Source organism: Odocoileus virginianus, chromosome 3 (genome assembly GCF_023699985.2).
Source record: "Odocoileus virginianus isolate 20LAN1187 ecotype Illinois chromosome 3, Ovbor_1.2, whole genome shotgun sequence".
NCBI classification, from domain to species: Eukaryota; Metazoa; Chordata; class Mammalia; order Artiodactyla; family Cervidae; genus Odocoileus; species Odocoileus virginianus.
This window is the reverse complement of record NC_069676.1, coordinates 16983067-17003848: the sequence shown is the minus strand read 5'-3', so window position 1 is coordinate 17003848 and position 20782 is coordinate 16983067. Positions and strand designations below refer to the sequence as shown.

At 50.6% G+C, this 20782-nt stretch overlaps 1 protein-coding gene across 4 annotated transcripts in view; it reads left to right on the top strand.

The window, feature by feature from the left end:
* Positions 1-20782, top strand: part of UHRF1 (ubiquitin like with PHD and ring finger domains 1) — a 35185-nt gene that overhangs the window by 9274 nt on the left and 5129 nt on the right. For all 4 annotated transcript variants that reach the window (XM_020901151.2, XM_020901149.2, XM_020901150.2 and 1 more), the window contains 13 exons: positions 2624-2896; positions 3173-3327; positions 6336-6551; positions 12606-12706; positions 12920-13106; positions 13655-13778; positions 13870-13977; positions 14259-14363; positions 15202-15308; positions 16991-17153; positions 17240-17377; positions 19939-20077; positions 20164-20309. In XM_020901151.2, coding sequence (XP_020756810.1) covers positions 2624-2896; positions 3173-3327; positions 6336-6551; positions 12606-12706; positions 12920-13106; positions 13655-13778; positions 13870-13977; positions 14259-14363; positions 15202-15308; positions 16991-17153; positions 17240-17377; positions 19939-20077; positions 20164-20309 — 1962 coding nt within the window. The remainder of the gene's footprint in view (positions 1-2623; positions 2897-3172; positions 3328-6335; positions 6552-12605; positions 12707-12919; positions 13107-13654; positions 13779-13869; positions 13978-14258; positions 14364-15201; positions 15309-16990; positions 17154-17239; positions 17378-19938; positions 20078-20163; positions 20310-20782) is intronic.

Below are 20782 nucleotides of genomic sequence, written 5' to 3'. Positions count from 1 at the left end.
TTTTCACCTTGCTTATAGTTTCCTTTGTTGTGCAAAAGCTTTTAAGTTTCATTAGGTCCCATTTGTTTATTTTTGCTTTTATTTCTAAAATTCTGGGATGTGGGTCATAGAGGATCCTGCTGTGATTTATGTCGGAGAGTGTTTTGCCTATGTTCTCCTCTAGGAGTTTGATAGTTTCTGGTCTTACATTTAGATCTTTAATCCATTTTGAGTTTATTTTTGTGTATGGTGTTAGAAAGTGTTCTAGTTTCATTCTTTTACAGGTGGTTGACCAGTTTTCCCAGCACCACTTGTTAAAGAGGTTGTCTTTTTTCCATTGTATATCCTTGCCTCCTTTGTCGAAGATAAGGTGACCATAGGTTCGTGGATTTATCTCTGGGCTTTCTATTCTGTTCCATTGATCTATATTTCTGTCTTTGGGCCAGTACCATACTGTCTTGATGACTGTGGCTTTGTAGTAGAGTCTGAAGTCAGGCAGATTGATTCCTCCAGTTCCATTCTTCTTTCTCAGGATTACTTTGGCTATTAGAGGTTTTTTGTATTTCCATACAAATTGTGAAATTATTTGTTCTAGTTCTGTGAAAAATACCGTTGGTAGTTTGATAGGGATTGGTCATCATCCTTTTTAATGACATTTTAATGATGTCCTGCTGGTTTCCTTGTCATAATGATGCTGGGGACACTTGTTTCTCCACCATTGTTTTTAAACTAATAAACATTAGTTTTTAGAGCAGTTTTAGGTTCACAGATTTAAGAGGAAGGTACAGAAATTTCTCATATACCCTGTGGCCGCCACCCCCCCTCCCACCGCCATTCTCCCCACCTGTCTCCTGCCAGATAGTGCAATTGGTATAACTGAGAAACCTATGTTGACTTTTTTATTTTGGCCTTGCCATGTGGCTTGGGGATCTTAGTTCACCGACCAGGAATTGAACCTGTGCCCCCTGCAGTGAAAATGCAGAGTCTCAACCACTGGACTGCCGGGGACGTGCCTTCTCTCCTTTTTAGAGATGAGGAACATCCCAGCATGAGGATGACCTCACTGTGTTGTTGATCTGTCCATCAGTCGTTGGGCCCTGGGCTGTGACAGTGCGTGTGTGTCCCTTCTGCTGTCTCCGCTGTCCTGTGTTGGCCCCGTGTAGGAGGGCTGGCGCTGTCTCTCTCTGATCCCCCCGGCAGCCAAGCAGAGCAGGGCATATCGGAGGCTCTTGCTGGGCTTCGGGTGAGCAGGCAGCATGGGCCTGGCTGTGCAGGGTGGGCTTCAGGGGGCCCTGGTGGCCTCTGCAGCAAGTGTGTTCACTTGTGTCTTTCTGGGGGAGAGGGGTTCTCAGCCATTCTGTTCTCAGGTTTGTGATGAAAGAAGATTAACAACCACTACCTGGAACGTGCCCTCCCCATGACCCCAGGTGCTGTTTGCATATTAATGGCAATCAGCCCTTTGAACCAGCAGCTTCCGGTTAAAAATTGGGAAGGAGGGAAAGTTGACTTTTGTGTGTTCTTTTCTTTCTTTTTTTTAAAATTTACTTGATTTGGCTGTGCTGGGTCTTCATTGCTGCACAGGCTTTTCTCTAGCTGGGGTGAGCGGGAGCTACTGTCTAGTTGCAGTGTCCTGGCTTCTCACTGCTGTGGCTTCTCTTGAGGAGCGGGGCTCTAGGAATGAGAGCTCAGTAGTTCTGGCACATGGGCTTCTGGAGCACGGGCTTAGTTGCTCCGAGGCACATGGGATCTTCCCAGACCAGGGGTTGAACCCTGCCTTGGCAGGTGGATTCTTTACCACTGAGCCCCCAGGGAGGTCCTTTCCTTCCTTTCTTGAGGGCACTGCTTCTGAACCAGGGGACACTGGGTGATGTTGGAGGCCCTCCATGGTTGTCACACCTGGGGTGCTCCCAGCATCCAGAGGGTGGAGGGCAGGGCTGCTGCTCCTGTGGTGTCCATGATAGCCCCCTGCCCACCCCCCCAGAGAGCGATCGGAGATCAGCAGAGCCTGCCTCAGGGTGTTCTGGATCCCGAGGGCTGAGGGTCCTTGTCGGGTGTCGGTGGGGTGCCCTGGGGCAGTTCCTTATGGAAAGATTACTCCCAGCACAAGGACTTTAGTCCCCTAGTTACGTGCTCCGAAGCCAGACCCCTTCACATACCTGGTGAGTCACCCGGTGCCAGTGGATCATAGAGCCCTGCTGGCTCCTAGCCTCCCCATCAGTGAGTGCCTAGTGTGGGCGGAAATCACAGAAAGGTGTTCTCTCTGCGGGCCATCCCGGGCATTCCCAGCACCCCCCACCTTGTCAAGACAACCAGAAATGTCCCTACAGCATCGCCCCCAGGGCAGGTCACTCTCCCTGAGAGCCAGGGGTACCGGCAATGCTTGTTTACTGTAACAGAAGTTCCAAAGCACATAAAGGATTACAGCCTCCCCCGACACCTGATGTGTGGCCATGGCTCAGTGGGGTTGGGCCACATGCTCCCGGGGACGCCCCCATGTGGCAGCAGGCGTCCTCACTGGATAGGGCTTCGGTGACCTTGTCCCCAGGAGCTGGCAGGCCTCCGCCAGGGCGGGTGTGGGCCATCATCCCCCCCACTCCCCACCGTGGGCTCCCTCGCCTGGTGACCTTGGCCTGCGTCCCTGCAGATGGAGGACGGCCACACGCTGTTTGACTACGACGTCCGCCTGAACGACACCATCCAGCTCCTGGTCCGGCAGAGCCTTGTGCTGCCCGTCCCTGTTCCCGGCAGCAGCAGTGGAATCAAGGAGAGGGACTCTGAGCTCTCGGACACAGACTCTGGCTGCGGCCTGGCCCAGAGCGAGTCGGACAAGTCCTCCAACAGCGGTGAGGCCGCCAATGAGCCAGAAGGGAAGGCAGACGAGGATGAGTGTGATGAGACGGAGCTGGGCCTCTACAAGGTGGGGCTCCTGCATCGCTATCCCCATGCAGCCCCTGATCCCCGTGGCTGGGCAGCCCCCCGTCCTGCCCTATGTCATCTCAGTCCCGTGGTGGAAACATCAGTGCTCAGGGGTTCCTTCTCTGCCCCTAAAGCAGAACCCTGGAACCGGACCTGTGGGTGTCTTCCCTGTGGTCCTTGCAGGGGCCGTCTAAGTACTGATCTGCTGCCCTCCTCCCCTTAAGACCATGACCCTTCACAGATTTCCCTGGGGCCAAATGAGAGCTTTTCCCGGCAGGTCGGCGAGTATGTGGATGCAAGGGACACGAATATGGGCGCGTGGTTCGAGGCCAAGGTCATCAGGGTAACAAGGAAGGCTCCGGCTCACGACCAGCCCAGCAGCTCCAGCTCAAAGCCAGAGGACGACATCATCTATCACGTGAAATACGATGAGTGAGTATTCTCGGGGTGGGCCCGGGACAGCAGCGGCTCCGAGGACCTGGTGTTTGGAGCTGCCTGGGTGGTGATGTCCCCTCCCTCCGTCGTAGGAATTCAGAGTGTTTATGGAGCACTTAGCATGTGGCAAGCCCTGTGATGGGCCCGGGGAATTCCCGTCTGTGAACAGTGAGGGGCTCTGAGTTGGCTTGGCTGGCCATAACCACATGCCGCAGGCTGGGTGACTTCAGCATCAGGCGTGTATCTTCTCACGGTCCCGGAGGCTGGAAGTCTGAGCTCAGTGTGCTGGCAGGGTCAGCTCCTGGTGAGGGCTCTCCTCCTGGATTGGACACAGCCATCTTCTCACTGCGTCCTCACGTGGCCTTTCCTCTGAGTTTGGAGAGAGCGAGCTCCGGTGTCTTCTCTAATAAGGACACCAGTCCTATTAGATTAGAGCCCTGTCCTTATGAGCTCATTTAACTGATTACAGCCTGGGCTTCCCTGGTGGCTCAGATGGTAGAGAATCTGCCTGCAATGCGGGAGACCTGGGTTTGATCCCTGGGTTGGGAAGATCCCCTGGAGAAGGGAATGGCCACCCACTGCAGTATTCTTGCCTGGAGAATCCTGAGGACAGAGGAGCCTGGAAGGCTGCAGTCCGTGGGGTCACAAAGAGTTGGACACGGCTTAGTGACTAAACAATAACAACCTTTAAGGGCCCTGTCTCCAGATACAGTCACAGTGGATGTTAGGGCTTCAGAATGTGTGTGGGGGATACAGTTCATAACCGAGGGCAAGCCTGCCTGCCTATAGGGAGCTCATGTTGTATGAGGACACTAGAGCTTCATCTGTTTCCCTGCAGAGTTTCTTATTGCCCACATCTTTCTGGCACATCCTAAGCTTAGCTCTAAAAATTACTGAAGTAGTTGGATGAGCGAATGGTAGTAGGTGCCAGATTCCCATCCTCTTGGTCAGGGTTCACAAGCTTCCCACCCTCAGGCCAGATCTGGCCCGCATCCTGTTTTTGACGATAAAGCTGCTTTATTGAAACACACCAGCACCCATTTGTTTACATCTTGTCCGTCTGTGACTGCTCTTGTGGTAATAGCCGAGTTGAGTGTTCACAGCAGACACCTTGCAGCTCACAAAGCTGTGAGTATTGACTATCTGGTCCTTGGCAACCCTTGATGCTAAGTTGCTTCAGTCGTGTCCAGTGCTTTGCAGCCCTGTGGACTGCAGCTCTCCAGGCTCCTCTGTCCATGGGATTTCCCCAGACGAAAGTACTACAGTGGGTTGCCATTTCCTTCTCCAGGGGATTTTCCCCACCCAGGGGTCGAACCCGTGTCTCTTATGTCTCTTGCATTGGCAGGCAGCTTCTTTACCACTAGCACCACTTGGACAACCCTTGTTCTTGGCACTTTATTAGCAAAAATAATGAACACCAGGCTAACCAGCTCATCACAGTAGAGTTGGGATCGTCCCCGCTCTAGGCTGAGGCTAAACTTTGTTGCTAATGGGATATGCTTTTATTTATTTATTTTATTTAATTTAATTTATTTTTAAATAGCTTTTACTAGAGTATAGTTGCTTTGCAATGTTAGGTTTTAAAAATTTTTTTACTTATTTATCTTTTGTTAATTTTTATTGGTGTTTGGTTGCTTTACTGTTGTGTTACTTAGAATATGCTGCTGCTGCTAAGTCGCGTCAGTCGTGTCCGACTCTTGTGCGACCCCATAGATGGCAGCCCACCAGGCTCCCCCGTCCCTGGGATCCTGTAGGCAAGAACACTAGAGTGGGTTGCCATTTCCTTCTCCAATGCATGAAAATGAAAAGTGAAAGTGAAGTCGCTCAGTCGTGTCCAACTCTTAGTGACCCCATGGACTGCAGCCCACCAGGCTCCTCCATCCACGGGATTTTCCAGGCAAGAGCACTGGAGTGGGTCACCAGTGCCTTCTCTTTAGCCAGTTGTCTTACGCCTTTTTTGAGGCCACTTGGAATTCCTGCATATTCAGAATAATGACTTCCTGTCTTTTTTAGATAATGTCTTCCGTCTACAAAAGTCACCATCAACACACATGTATGGAAAAAAGCTTTCCCTCCCCGCATTTCCTTCTGTCTTAGTTTTCTATGGCTGCTCCAAAGTATTGCTGCTGTTGCTGGAATAGTCTATCCTCTCATGGTCCTGGAGGCCCTAAGTCCAAAACCAAGGTGATGAGAAGGCTGAGACCCTCGTAGAACCTGGAGGGGAGAATCCTTTCTGTCTCTTCCAGCAGGACTGGCTATCCTGGCTCGTGGCTGTGATCCTCCCTCCTGCCTCTGCCTCCTCTTCCTGCATTGCTCTCCTCTGTCTGCCTCTCATCCATCAGTCACTAGGTTTAGGACCTTTCTTCTCTATCAAGACCTGATCTTAACTTCTCTTATCTACAACAATCCTATTTCCAGATTGAGCAGTGTCCCTAAATGAGCAGGGTGCATGGCATGCTAAGCCACTTCAGTCGTGTCCGACTCTACGACCCCGTGGACTGTAGCCCACCAGGCTCTTCTGTCCATGGGATTCTCCAGGCAAGAATACGGGAGTGGGTTGCCAGTTCCTTCTCCAGGGGATCTTCCTGACCCAGGCGTCGAACCCTCATCTCTTCCGTCTCCTGCATTGGCCAGCGGGGTCTTTACTGCTATTGTCACCACCTTGGAAGCCCCTGTTTCCAGATTAGGTGCCAATAAGCACTGCTTGTCAGGGTGCCAGGGGTTAGGTCCTCAACCCCCTGGCTCTAATGCCTGATGAGCTGTCTTCCATGAACCCAGTCCCCGGTGCTGCAAAGGCTGGGGGCCGCTGTAATTGAAACGTGTTACAGTGCCTGTGTGTTATTGACACCAACAGATGAGCTCTTGGGGAGGGGCCTTTCTGGGCTGCTGTGATGAGTTTAGCTCAGACCTGCACACCAGGCGGCCCTCTCTGCCCGGCTTGTCTCCCGGTAATGGGGTGAGTCCTGCTGGTACCTGAGGTCTGAGCTCAGGGCTCTCCCCTCCAGCTACCCAGAGAACGGAGTGGTCCAGATGACCTCACAGAACGTCCGGGCTCGAGCCCGACACACCATCAAGTGGGAGGACCTGCAGGTGGGCCAGGTGGTCATGGTCAACTACAACCCAGACCTCCCCAAGGACCGCGGCTTCTGGTACGATGCCGAGATCCTGCGGAAACGTGAGACCAGGACGGCACGGGAGCTGCACGCCAACGTCAGGATCGGGTGAGTCCGCCCGGCCCTCGCCTTCTCCCCGGGCCCTCTACGCCCCACCTGCGGAACTATTTCCGGGGCCCTGGCAGAGGTTTCCAGCTTCCTTGTTCTCATATGCTTGTTGTTTTAAATTTGGCAAACAGGTGAAAAAATATGGCCAGGTCCGGAAAGTACTGAAGGCCACGCTTAATATTCTTCCTTCTGTTCCCTGGTCACCTGGTTCTCCTGTCCGGAGACATGGCTGGTCCCAGCACCTTACTGGGTCACGTGTGTGTGCACAGACAGGCAAGAACATACCCAGAACCTCACACTCCTACCCGGGGTGCCCTTCACATCAGGGGTCAACAGGCTGCTGGCCACAGGCCAGAGCTGGCCCTCAGCTCTGACAGGCAAATAAAGGTTTATTGGCACTGAGCCACACCCATCTGTTCACTGCTTCACTGTGGCTGCTCCATGTTAGGAGGGCGCCCAGAAGAGAGCTGGGTGGCAGCCTCCAAAGCTGAAAATATTTACTGCCAGGCCCTTTGCAGAACATATTTGCTGAACCCTTTCTACCAGGCTTCTCTCTGTGTGTGTAGAAAGCTTAACATCTTTACCATTTTAAGATGTCTTTCTTTTTTTAAAATCTATTTACTTATTTGGCCTCACTGGGTCTTTGTTGCTGTGTGTGGACTTTCTCTGGTTGTGGCGAGTGGTGGGGGGGGGTTGGGGGGAGTTGCATTGCATGGCCTTCTCACTGCAGTGGCTTCTCTTGTTGCGGAGCACAGGCTCTCGAGTGTGTGCGCTTCCAGTAGTTGTGTGCAGACTTAGTTGTCCTGCAGCGTGTGGGATCTTTCCGGACCAGGGATCAAACCCGTGTCCCCTACATTGACGGTGTTTTCTTCGCCACTGGGCCACCAGGGAAGCACTTAGCACCTTAACCATTTTCAAGTGCACCGCTCAGTGGCATTAAGCACATTCACATTGTTGGGGCAACCATCCCCACCCCCACCATCATCCATCTCCAGAACTTTCTCATCTTCCCAAACTGAAACTCTGTCCCCTTGAAACACTGACCTCCCCGGCCCTGCCCCCACCACCTACCTTCAGGATCTGTGAATCTGACTCCTAGGGACCTCACCTAAGTGGAATCATACACTATGTGTCTTTCTGTGTCTGGCTTTTTTCGTAAGGTCCGTACATGTTGCACGATGAACCTTTTTTGGTGGCTGAATGATGCCCCTGTATATGTTGTATACAAGACATGGGTATCCGGGCACGTGTCTGGAGCACAGGCACAGTGAGTGCAGAGGCCCTGGGGCAGGACCATTCTTGGTGTCTTTGTGGCCTCTTGAGGAGGCCAGTGGGCTAGAGGGGAGAGGGGGAGGAGGAAGTGTTCAGGACACGGCTGGGAGGGGTGCAGAGCTGGTGTGTATTCTCTGTTGCTGGCAGCCCTTGCTTGGAGCCTGAGAGCACAGAGTAAGTGTTATGTGTCAGTTGCTCAGTTATGTCCGACTCTGCGACCCTATGAACCATAACCCTCCAGGCTCTTCTGTCCATGAAATTCTGCAGGCAGAAATCCTGGAGTGGCTTGTCATTCCCTTGTCCAGGGGATCTTACCGACTCAGCAATTGAATTCAGGTCTCCTTCATTGAAGGCAAACTCTACTATCTGAGCCACCACAGAAGAGCATAGATGCCACCTGTAATTAGAATCATCGCTCAGGCAAGCGAGCTGGGAGTTGACTGCAGGGGGCAGCGTGGCAGCAGGGAGACCAGGGAGGAGGCTGATAGGGGCAAGGTCCAGGCATCAGCCCTGGCGCAGTGATGTGATTGTTAAAAAAAATAATAACTTGCTTTTTGTTTCCTTGCTTAGAATGTTGTTTTCTTGTTTTCTATATCTTTGATTTCTGCTTTCATCTTAAAAAAAAGTATATAGTTAGTTAGTTACGGCTGAGATAGGTGACATATTAGTTCCCTGACCAGGAACTATGCCCTCTGCAGTGGAAGCTTGAAGTCTTGACCCCTCCCTGCTGTCATCTTTATCATTTTCTCCATTTTTTGAGTTGATGTTGCCCTTTTTCTAGTCTTTTTGAGGTAGCAACTTAGATTATTATAAGTCTAATGTAAGCATTGTAGTACTGTAAATTTCCCCCTCAGCACTGCCTTACCTGGTTTCCACATATTTTGCTATGTTGTTTTTCTTTTTATTCAGTTATCTCTGTTTTTACAATTTCCTTTAACACTTCCTCTTTGGCTCCTGGCTTATTGAGAAATATGGAGTTTAACTCTCAAGTGTTTAGAGATTTTTGCATTGTCTTTCTGTTGCCAATTTCCAGTTTGACTTTGATATGGTCCAGGAACATACACTATATGATTCCAGTCCTTGTCGAGGTTTGTTTTATGGTTCAGAGTGGGGTCTGTCTTGGTGAATATTGCACAGTTCTTTTTTTTTTTTTAAAGTACATTCTGTTGTTGGGGCAAATGTTCTATTTACATCAGTTAGACTGTGTTGGCTGATTGTGGTGTTCACATCTTCTCATTCCTGCGGATGTTCAGCCTGTTACTTCTGTCCTGTGCTGAGGGGGTGTCCCGGTGTTCAGCTGTAACTGGATTTGCCTGTTTCTGCTGTCAGCTTCAGAATCATGAGGCTCTGTTGTTTGATGTGGACATACTCACGTGTGTTACGTCTTTCTCTTCCTTACGTAATATATCTCTTTGTGTCTCCAGTAATTTCCTTTGCTCTGAAGTCTGTTTTATCTGAGATATGTATATGTGAATTGATAACACTTTTTAAAATAAAAAAAAAAGTAAATGGGGAGCTCCCTGGCAGTCCAGTGGTTAAGACTTTTGTTTCTACTACAGGGAGCCTAGGTTTGATCCCTGATCAGGGAACTAAGATCCTACAAACCACACAGAATGGCCATAAGTGAATGAATGAATATGCATGGTGTATCTCTACCACTGTGGTTGAATTTAGAGTTTCTCATAAACAGTATATAGTTGGGTCTTTTTTTTTTTTTTTAATCCACTTCATCAAGTCTGCATCTTCCTTGGCATGTGTTATGTTTTCTGGCCATTATTTAAATATTTTTTTGGCTGCAACACACAGCATGTGGGATCTTAGTTCTCTAACCAGGGATTGAACTCATGCCCCCTGCAGTGGAAGTTTGGACTCCTAACGACTGCACCCCCAGGGAAGTCCACCACTTGGCATACATTATTGGACCTTGAACAACTAGGGAGTTAGAGGCACCAACCTCTGTGCAGATGAGAATCCAAGCATAACTTACAGTCCATCCTCCCATCTCTGGTTCCATTGTATTTGTGGTTGCTCATTTGAGGATTCAACCAACTGGGGATTGTGTGGTACTATAGCATTTCCTATTGGAAAAATCCACCAATAATTGGATTCATGAAGTTCAAATTCATGTTGGTCAGGGATCAACAGTATCTTGACCATTACACATCTAAGGCGATTATTGGTATGCTAGGGCTTGTGTGCTGCTCAGGTGTGTCCGACTCCATGGACTGTAGTCCACAGGCTCCTCTGTCCATGGGATTCCTAGGCAAGAACACTGGGATGGGCTGCCATTTCTTTCTCCAGGGGATCTTCCCGACCCAGGGATTTCAGCGTGTCCCGCACTGCAGGCGGATTCTTTAACACTGAGTCATCAGAGCTTGAGCCTGCCATTTTGTTACTTGTGTTCTGTTTGCTTCCCCATTTTCTTTTTCCTGTTTCTCTTACTCCTTCCTATGGGTTATGTAAGCATTTTTTAGGATTCTATCTTGATTTATTGGTGGTCTTTTGGAATGTATTGTTTTGCATAGTTTTCTTAGTGGTTTCTCTGGATTCTGTCATATAAGCCTGTGACATACCAGTATCTCTGTTACCACTTTGAGGGAAGTGTGGAAATCTTTCATGCATTTACATTCCTTTATACTCACTGTCTTGAGTGTCAGACGGTGTCTTGATTTCTATCGTCATGTATGACTTAGAAAATGCATAAGGAACATAATCTACTGTACATACCCATATTTCTGCCCTTTCTGTTGTCTTTTTTCTCCCAGATGCCTTCCTTCTTAATTTTCTATCTACTTGAAGAACTTTCCTCCATTATTCTATAAAGGAGTATCAGCTAGCAACATTCTTTTAATTTTCCTTCATCTGAGAATGTAACCACGTCCGTCCCGTTAAATTGAAGTAATTCCCAGGCATCGAATCATTGTATCTGTTAATACTTTTGAGTGTATTTCTTTAAAATGACTCTTTTACAGAAACAGTTTTCATGCTATTATGACAACAGAAAATTGAATTTCTTAACATCTATCCAGTCATTGTTCTGTCTGCCAATTGACTCACATTTAGAAAAAAATAATTTGTTTGTTTAAGTAATGTCCACAGATTTCAGTTAAGTTGGTAGATCTGTTTCTTTTAAAAATATTTGTGTTTGCTTATTTCTTTAGCTGTGCCAGGCCGTAGTTGTGGCATGTGAACTCTTTGTTGCAGCACTCAGGATCTTTAGTTGTGGCATGTGGAATCTAGCTCCCTGACCAGGGATGGAACCTGGCCCCCCTGCATTGGGAGCTTGGAGTCTTAGCCACTGGACCACCAGGGAAATCCACAGTAGATCTTTTTTTAAGTCTCCTTTATCTTAGGTTTCCTGTCCTTTTGTTTTTCTCTCCTTTTCCTTGTTTGTTGGGGAGGCTGGGTTTGTCACATAAAATCTGTACAGTCTGGATTCTCCACCAGCATCCTCCTGGTGTCATTTCCTCTGTTCCTCTGTTTCCGTGTTCCCTGTGAACTGGTGGGTAGATCTGGACATGTGCCATTTAGTCTTGTAGTCACGAGTCACATGCTGCCAAGCGCTTGAAATGTGGCCAGGACTCATTGAGATATGCTGTGATATACCCTGGATTTCAAAAACTTAGTGCTGAAAAAGAGTGTAAACTAGCGATTGTTAATCATTCCTGAACATTCATTACACATTGAAATGATACTTTGTATACATTGGGTTACATTTGTTGTTCAGTTGCCAAGTCATGTCTGCCACTGCAGCATACCAGGCTCCTCTGTCCTTCATTATCTCTTTGAGTTTGCTCAAACTCATGTCCATTGAGTCAGTGATGCTGTCTAACCATCTCATCTTCTGCTGCCCTCTTCTCCTTTTGCCTTCAGTCTTTCCCAGCCATCAGGGTCTTTTCCAGTGAGTCAGGTCTTTGCAACAGGTGGCCAAAGTATTGGAGTTTCAGCTTCAGCATCAGTCCTTCCAATGAATATTCAGGACTGATTTCCTTTAGGATTGACTGGCTTGATCTCCTTGCAGTCCAAGGGACTCTTAAGAGTCTTCTCCAGCACAATTCAAAAGCATCAGTTCTTTAGTGCTTAGCCTTCTTTGTGGTCCAGCTCTCACATCTGTACATGACTACTGAAAAAACCATCGCTTCGACTATATGGACTTCTATTGGCAAAGTGATGTCTCTGCTTTTAAATACGATGTCTTTCTTGGTTTGTCATAGCTTTCCTTCCAAGGAGCACGTTCAAATTGATGCCATCTACTTTTTACTATTTAAATGTGGTTCTCGGAAAGTGTGAAATTATACATGATTCACACTTGCTTTCCCTAGTAGGTTGTCGATGTAGTGGTGGGGTGATCCGATGGAGGCAGTCAGATGGTCTGATGGAAGTAGTGAGATGAGCCTGGGGTCATTTTAACCTAGAGGAATTTTTGTAATTTTTAAAAAATTCAGAACTTGCTTTATAGTTTTTGCCTATTGAGCCTTGTTTAATGGGCCTTGCCAATTAGTGGGTGTCACCTCCCAAAGGTTAAAAATTATTCTCTCAAATGTATCACATAATGAAATTCTGGCTTATTTGTTGTTTTCACCTTGTTCCTGATTTGATAGGACTTGAATATGCAAGGGTAGTAGCTAGGTAATTTCACAGGGCCCTGCGAAAGCCTCTTCTGCGATTTGATTAGAATCAGAGCTGTTCATGGGCTGTGAGAACATGTCCAAGTGGCTGGGTCTTTTGGGGTCTTCGTTGGGACTGCCCGCTGGTCGTCCTAACAGGCCTGTTCTCTTGTAGGGGTGATTCTCTCAACGACTGTCGGATTGTCTTCGTGGATGAAGTTTTCAAGATCGAGCGTCCGGGCGAGGGGAACCCCATGGTGGAAAACCCGATGAGAAGTGAGTTCTGATCCAGCCCCTCTGTGCTGGGTTGAGGGTGGGTGCAGGGGTGGGGGTCATGCCTGAGCTGACACCCCACCCCACATCCAGGGAAGAGCAGACCCTCCTGCAGACACTGTAAAACCCCTCCGTGCTGTGTGTGTGATGGGGTGCAGGGTGGCAGGGTGGGGCCCTGCCAGATCTGATCCCATCCCCCTGCTTCCCGGGATTCAGGGAAGAGCGGGCCCTCCTGCAAACACTGTAAGGACGATGAGCGGAAGCTATGCCGCATGTGCGCCTGCCACGTGTGCGGGGGCAAGCAGGACCCCGACAAGCAGCTGATGTGCGACGAGTGCGACATGGCCTTCCACATCTACTGCCTGTGCCCACCACTCAGCAGTGTGCCCCCTGAGGAGGAGTGGTGAGTGCCCCCAGCTGGCCGAGACGATGGAGATGTGGGATCCTTCCCGTGTGGCCTGGCCCTGGCTCCCTGGCGGGGGGGAGGGAGGTGCTGTGGGCCAGAAGCAGGAGCGGGTGTCTCAGGCCTGGAGCGGGAGAGTCGTGATGCTCAGCTCTAGTTTGAGAACCTGGAAGTACTAACAGAGGTGGCTGTTTTTTGCCCTGCCCCTGCCCTCCTGGTGGAGACAGGGAACTGAGTCCTTGGCAGTGAGTAGGTGCCGTTGAACTGGTCGTGTGGGGGCTGGGCTTGGCTTCACTGTGGCGGGCACTGCTGTTCCCAGTGGGAGGGGTCAGCGTCTGCTGCCCACCAAGGGTGCCACTCGCCCCATGTGGCAACCGAGCTCTTCTGATGTGGCCCGTGGGGCCAAGGGAGTGGATTGCATGTCGAGTTCGTGAATTTAAGTTGAAGCCGTTCCCTGCCTCGGCACTTCTGCGCAGCCTTGGCTGTGCAGGAAGGCAGGGGGCCGGCCATGCGGCCTCGGGCAGGGGGTGACGTCCCTGTGGTCACAGGTACTGCCCTGACTGCCGGATCGACTCCAGCGAGGTGGTGCAGGCGGGCGAGAAGCTGAAGGAGAGTAAGAAGAAGGCGAAGATGGCGTCGGCCACATCATCCTCGCAGCGGGACTGGGGCAAGGTGAGGGGGCCCTGGGCTCTGGAGGGCCCTGCTGCCCTCTGCCCTCCTGCGGCCACTCACGCTGCTCTCCCCTCTGTTTCGGAATGGACAGGGCATGGCATGCGTGGGCCGCACCAAGGAGTGCACCATCGTGCCGTCCAACCACTTCGGCCCCATCCCGGGCATCCCCGTGGGCACCATGTGGAGGTTCCGAGTCCAGGTATGTGCAGATGTCGGGCACTGCAGCTCAGTCAGCGGGCGCTGGCCTTCCAGCAGCCCCTCTGCTGGGGAGGGCCGCCACAAGGGCAGGAGGCTAGGCTGGGGTTCACACCAGGTCCTTCCCTGATATGGCTTGGACTCTTGCCTTCAGGGACTGAGGGTTCTCTTAACAGGAGTGATGCGTTTGCGTCGAAGGGTCAGACTCTGGCTCTGAAGGTGGGAGTGAGGGCGGTTGAGCTTTTCTGTAGTGTCTGGTCCACTTACCTCTCGGTGGGTTCACAGGTCAGTGAGTCGGGGGTCCATCGACCTCACGTGGCGGGTATCCATGGCCGGAGCAACCACGGGGCCTACTCCTTGGTCCTGGCTGGAGGGTATGAGGACGATGTGGTGAGTATGGGGAGCTGGTTTCATTTGTGTGTAACTGTGGCAAATACGCGTAGCAGAAAACTTAACCATCGTAACTATTTTTAAGTATACTGCTCAGTGGCATTAAGCATATTCACACTGTCATGCAACTGTCACTATCATCCATCCACAGAAACTTTTGCATCTTTTGAAACCAAGACTCTGTCGCCACTAAACACTTGAGTCCCCATCCCTTCCCCCAGCTTCTGACCTGTACCTTCTGCTTTCTGTCTCTATGGATCTGACATATAAATAGAATCATATATTTATCCTTCTGTGTCTGGCTTATCTCCCTGAGCATCTTGTCCTTAAGAGTTCATCCACGCTGTAACAGGTATCAGAATCTCCTTCCTTTTTTAAGACTGGGTAATATTCCAGTGTGTGGCTGGACCACATTTTGTTTATCCAGTCATCCATCCGTGGATGCCTGGGTTGTCTCCACATTCTCGCCCCTGTGAATAATGCTGCTGTGAACCTGGGTCTGCACAGATCTCTTCATGTCCCTGTTTTCACTTCTTTTGGGTATAAACTCAGAAATGGGATTGCTAGCCTGCGGTGACTCTGTTTTTAATTTGTGAGGAATGTCCATACCGTTTTCCACAGCAGCCATACCAGCTTCCATCCTCACCAGCCACACACAGGGTTTCAGTTTCTCCACAATCTCACCCACGCTTGGTGTTACCTGTTTCTTTGGTCGCTGGTCCTGACACCTTGGGTCTTTGACAGTTGGCATTCTCATGGGCATGTGTGGGTTCATTTTGAGGGTATCTCTCCTTTCCCTTGCGTGCAGGGTTTAGCCTGCCCTCTGTCTCATTTTCAGGACCATGGGAACTCGTTCACGTACACAGGTAGCGGTGGACGAGACCTTTCTGGAAACAAGCGGACTGCAGAACAGTCTTGTGATCAGAAACTCACCAACACCAACAGGTTTGCAGAGCAGAGAGTTACTGTTTCTCAGGCACACATCTGCCTCATCCTTGGGTGGCTGCACAGGGGAGGGGCTGTGTTCTGTTTTGGAGCCATTACGTGCAGGAAGTTAGATTCCCATTAAGACTGTGGTGGTGGGATCGTCTATCAGTCCAATGGTTAAGACTCTGCCCTCCCACTGCAGTGCACACGAGTTTCATCCCTGGTCGGGGAACTAAGATCCCACATACCGCATATCATGGCCAAAAAACAATGTGGTACGTAGGGTCCATCTCTCCCCTGCTCTGTCCACTTGTGAGTCATTTAGTCACAGTGAAGCAAACTTTCTCACAGAAGGCCAGATAATAAACATATTTGGCTCTGCATGCTGCATGGTCTCTGTGGCACCAGCTCAGCTCTGCTGTTATAGCACATAAGCAGCCACAGAGCCCATGGAAGAGGATATGCATGGCTCTGTTCCAATAAAACTTTATTTGCAACACCACTATGTGGGAAGGAGTTTCCTGAGCCGCAATTACAGGATGGGGTAAAGCATAAACATAGAGCACAAAGGAAAAGATAGAGATCTGATGACCTTTAAATATTATAAATCACACAACAGCCATAAGTGTGCAGAAAAGGCAGGTGACTCTTGGGGGAAAGTCTGCCATAAGAAGGATGCTGCTGCTGCTAAGTCACGTCAGTCGTGTCTGACTGTGCGACCCTATAGACAGCAGCCCACTAGGCTCTGCCGTCCCTGGTATTCTCCAGGCAAGAACACTGGAGTGGGTTGCCATTTCCTTCTCCAATGAAGGAAAGTGAAAGTGAAGTTGTTCAGTTGTGTCCGACTCTTGGTGACCCCATGGACTGCAGCCTACCAGGCTCCTCCGTCCATGGGATTTTCCAGTCAAGAGTACTGGAGTAGGGTGCCATTGCCTGACAGTTATGCCTTCTATGTAAAGAGCTGTTGCAAATCAACAAGAAAAACTAACAGAATAAAGCAAAGGATGTGCAATCATTCTGCAATGTAATGAGATCCCAGTGACCACGAAAATTTATTCATCTTTAGTGAGCAAAAAAATACACGTTGAAGCAATGATGAGTTCCTATTTATTTATCCTGTAAAGCTGCCCAGATTCTCCAGTGTTGGGAAAGGGCAAGGCATAGGCTAGCATTCCATTGTTAGTAGAAATCTAAATTGGTATTTCTTGCTTTCCAGAAAACTCTTTGCCTAAATATCTTTGTTTAAAAAGAGGGCAGCTGGGCTGACCTCTGATCCCCCTGCTCCCAGGCCTCTGTGCCCTCCATTGGGACAGGCCCACATTTGTGATTTTTTTTCCCCCAGTTTGGCTGTGCTTGGTCTTTAGTTGTGGCATGGGAAATGTGTGTTTTATTGTCTGTTTTTAATTTGAGGCATGTGAGCTCTTAGTTACGGCATGTGGGATCTAGTTCCCTGAACAGTGAGAGCGCGGCGTCCCAACCACTGGACCACCAGGGAAGTCCCTCAGTTTCCCTTTCCTTACAAGGTCACTGAATTCAGGGCCCACCCTAGTCCTTTCTGACTGCTGCCGAACTTGACCCCATCCGCAAGCACCCTCTTTCAAAAGAAAGTCACACATTCATTCGATTGGGTGCCTGGGACGTGATCTGCCCCCTGTCTCAGGGGGACACTGTCCAGAGCATGGGCCTGCCTTGCCCCACAGGGCCCTGGCTCTCAACTGCTTTGCCCCCATCAACGACCTCAAAGGGGCCGAGGCCAAGGACTGGCGATCGGGGAAGCCGGTCCGTGTGGTGCGGAACGTCAAGGGCCGCAAGCACAGCAAGTATGCGCCCATCGAGGGCAACCGGTACGACGGCATCTACAAGGTGAGTGGGGTCCCTGTGCCTGCACCCGCCGCCCCGCCCCCGTGCTAGCATGATGCCCTCTGACCCCCGCTCCCCTCCCTCCATAGGTTGTCAGGTACTGGCCCGAGAAGGGCAAGTCTGGCTTCCTGGTGTGGCGCTTCCTCCTCCGTCGAGATGACGTGGAGCCGGGGCCCTGGACCAAGGAGGGCAAGGACCGGATCAAGAAGCTGGGGCTGACCATGCAGGTGCGTTGCGGCCAGACCAGAGCCAGCCGGGGGCCCGGGCAGGGAGCGTCTGGCTGGCAGGGCCTTACTCTCCAGGGTTTCTCTCATCCTGGATGATTTCCAGGTTGCAAACAGGTGGTACCTCCCTGGCTTTCCCCGCCTCGTCCTTCAACCAGAGGCTGTTGAGGGGGTGGTGGCTCAGGTGTGCACATGGCTTTGCCTTTTAAACAAAAAAATAATAATGTTCTTAAAGATTTATTTACTATCTTTTGGCTGTGCTGGGTCTTCGTTGCTGTAGTCAGGCTTTCTCTAGTTGCAGCAAGTGGGGGCTGCTCTTCTCTGTGATGCCTGAGCTTCTCACTGCAGTGGCTTCTCTTGTTGCAAAGCGTGGGCTTTCGGGCGTTCGGACTTCAGTAGTTGTGGCTCCCAGACTCTAGAGCACAGGCTCAATAGCTGTCGTGCATGGACTATTGCTCTGCAGCACATGGGATCTTCCTGGACCAGGGATTAAACTGGTGTCCCCTGCGTTGGCACGCAAATTCTTAACCCCTGGGCCAGCGGAGAAGCCCCAAGGCCTTGCTTTTGTGGTTAGAGCTGAGAGCTGGGCTTCCTTATCAGAGCTGTCTTAGAGGCGCTTATCCGAAATCAATCTGGAGTCTGATCTCTTCTCTTGGCCAGTCACCTCCACCTTCTCCTCTCCTCTCCTTTTCCATCTCTCTCTCTCTCTCTTTTTATTTTTTGACCACACCATGTGGCATGTGGGATCTCTTAGTTCCCTGACCAGGTATGGAACCCTGAAGTAGAAGCAGGGTCCTAACCACTGGACCACCAGGGAAGTCCCCATCTCTATTCTTCCTCTCTGTCCCTCACCCCTTCCTAACCCCAAAGCTGACAAACCAACACAATTGGTCTAAATAGATTAATATTAATAGGCAGGGCATGTGTGCTAAGTCACTTTAGTCATGTCCGACTCTGCAGCCCCATGGACTGTATCCCCGCAGGCTCCTGTCTGTCCATGGGATTCTCCAGGCAAGAATACTAGAGTGGGTTGCCACGCCCTCCTCCAGGGGATCTTACAACCCAGAGTCGATCCCAGGTCTCTTATGTCTGCTGTGTTGGCAGGCGGGTTCTTAACCACTAGCACCACCTGGGAAGCCCATAAGAGATTGAGAGGAGTCTAAATGTAAAGATAAGGTGGATCGTGCCCCTGGACCAATTGCTCTTCTCTATGACTACAGAATCTTCCTTTTCCAAGAGTTCACCCAGTGCCTGGGGAACACTGCCTTTTTGCACTATAATTATGGTGTTTTCTGTTCCTCACGGTGAGCGGCTTTACAGCTGATACGTCGTGGTGGGACTATTTCAGGAATCTTAATTGCTGTTGAGAGTCTGATAGCGCCTACCCCCTGGGCGGGGGGTGGGGTGGGGGGGGCACAGAGGGTTGTCTTTTGAAGCAGTGTTTATACCACAGGGAATTCAGAAATTCAGAAGCGGAGGAACTGAGGAGGCAGACAGCCGAGGGTCAGGAACTGTTTAGTGAGAGGAAGATTTTTATTTAGGACTTAAGTCTTCACAGTACGTTCACATTACTAGGAAAGCTTGAAGCTTTGTTAATGGAACATTGGAGAATTGGACGTGATTGTAGGTGCCTTAGAGATGGGGTTCTAGGGGCTTTCCTGGCAATCCAGTGGTTATGACTCCGAGCTTCCACTGCAAGGGGCGCGGGTTCAGTCCTTGGTTAGGGAACTTAGATCCCACATCCTCTCAGAGGATCCTCTTAGATCCCAGATACTCTCAGGTCAAACTGAAACAAAAAAGAAATGGGGTTCTAATAAAGCCTTCTGGGACTTGGAGGAATGCAGGACCCATCAGAATAAGGTCATAGAGCTAAGGCCTGGGCCTGGTGTATGGTAAATGAGGTCATCTTGGGGGCCAGCCATGCCCATCATCCCCACGGGGGTTGGGCGGGCTGTTGGCAGCACAGAGCCTGAAATTCTTACTGCCTGGCCGCTGGCTGGAAAAAGTTTGCCTACTTCTTCTCTTACAAATGGAAAACTATTAAGACCGTCTTGGGGGCGTTCCCTGGCGGTCCAATGGTTAAGATTCCAAGCTCTCACTGCCGAAGGCCCTAGTTTAATCCCTAGTCAGGGAACTAAGATCCCACAAGCCTCTGGGTATGCAGCAGAATAAATAAATTAATAAAGGCTATCTTGGGAATTCCCTAGCAGTTCAGTGGTTAGGGCTCAGGGCTTTCACTGCTGAGGCCTTGGGTTCAGTCCATGGTTGGGAAATTTAAGATCCCCCATGCTGTGTGGGTTCACAGCTTAAACAACAGCAACGACACAAAACTGTCTTTTTTGCTGCCTCTAACGTGCGGGATCTCACTCTGCCTCCTCCCCCGCCACCCCCACCCTGAGGCACAGGCTGTGTGTCTGTGTGTTTGCCCCCGTGAGTCTCTGTGCTCAGTCAATGCTCCAGAGTCGGGTCGGTGGAGACGTCTGGGTTGCGACTGAGTGAACACAGAGTCTGCCTCTGGGGCCGGACCAGGGAGGGGTGACAGTCCTGTCTTCTCCCACTCGCAGTACCCAGAGGGCTACCTGGAGGCCCTGGCCAGAAAGGAAAAGGAGAACAGCAAGCGGGCAGCCCTGGACAAGGAGGAGGAGGACGGGGAGGAGGGCTTCACATCCCCCAGGAAGGGCAAGCGGAAGAGCAAGTCGGCCGGTGGGTGTCTCTGCGGCCACCCTCGCGCCCAGGGGTGGGGCCCCCCTCTACTCTCCATGCTCACCCCGCCCCCCGCTCTGTCCCAGGAGGTGACGGGTCCTCGCAAGGGACACCCAAGAAGACCAAGGTGGAGCCCTACAGCCTCACCACCCAGCAGAGCAGCCTCATCAAGGAGGACAAGAGCAACATGAAGCTGTGGACCGAGATCCTGAAGTCGCTCAAGGACGGGCCGGTGAGCTCTCCTGCCTGGCCGGGGCCGTTTCCTTTTCACTGTCATAAGGAGGAGATGGTGTGAAATTGACCATCTTCACTCTTTGCACTGCGCAGCTCAGTGGCATTGAGCACATTCACATTGTGGTATAACTATTGCCACAATCATCTCCAGGACGTCTCATCTCCCTAAACTGAATCTGTCCCTGTGAAACACTGACTCCCCATCCTCTCCCCCAGCCCCTGGCCCCACCATCTACTTATTGTCTGTGGATCTGACTCCTCCAGGTCCCTCCTGTGAGTGGGATCAGACAGTGTGTGCCCTTCTGGGTCTGGCTTCTCTCTGAGCATCACGCTCTCAAGGTCCATCTGTGTTGGAACCTCCTTCCTTCTATGGCCGAGTAATATTCCACCACATGAATGGAATTTGCTTACCCATTGTCTCATTGGACACTTGAGTTGCTTCCAGCTTTGGCTGTTGTGAAGGGGCTGCTG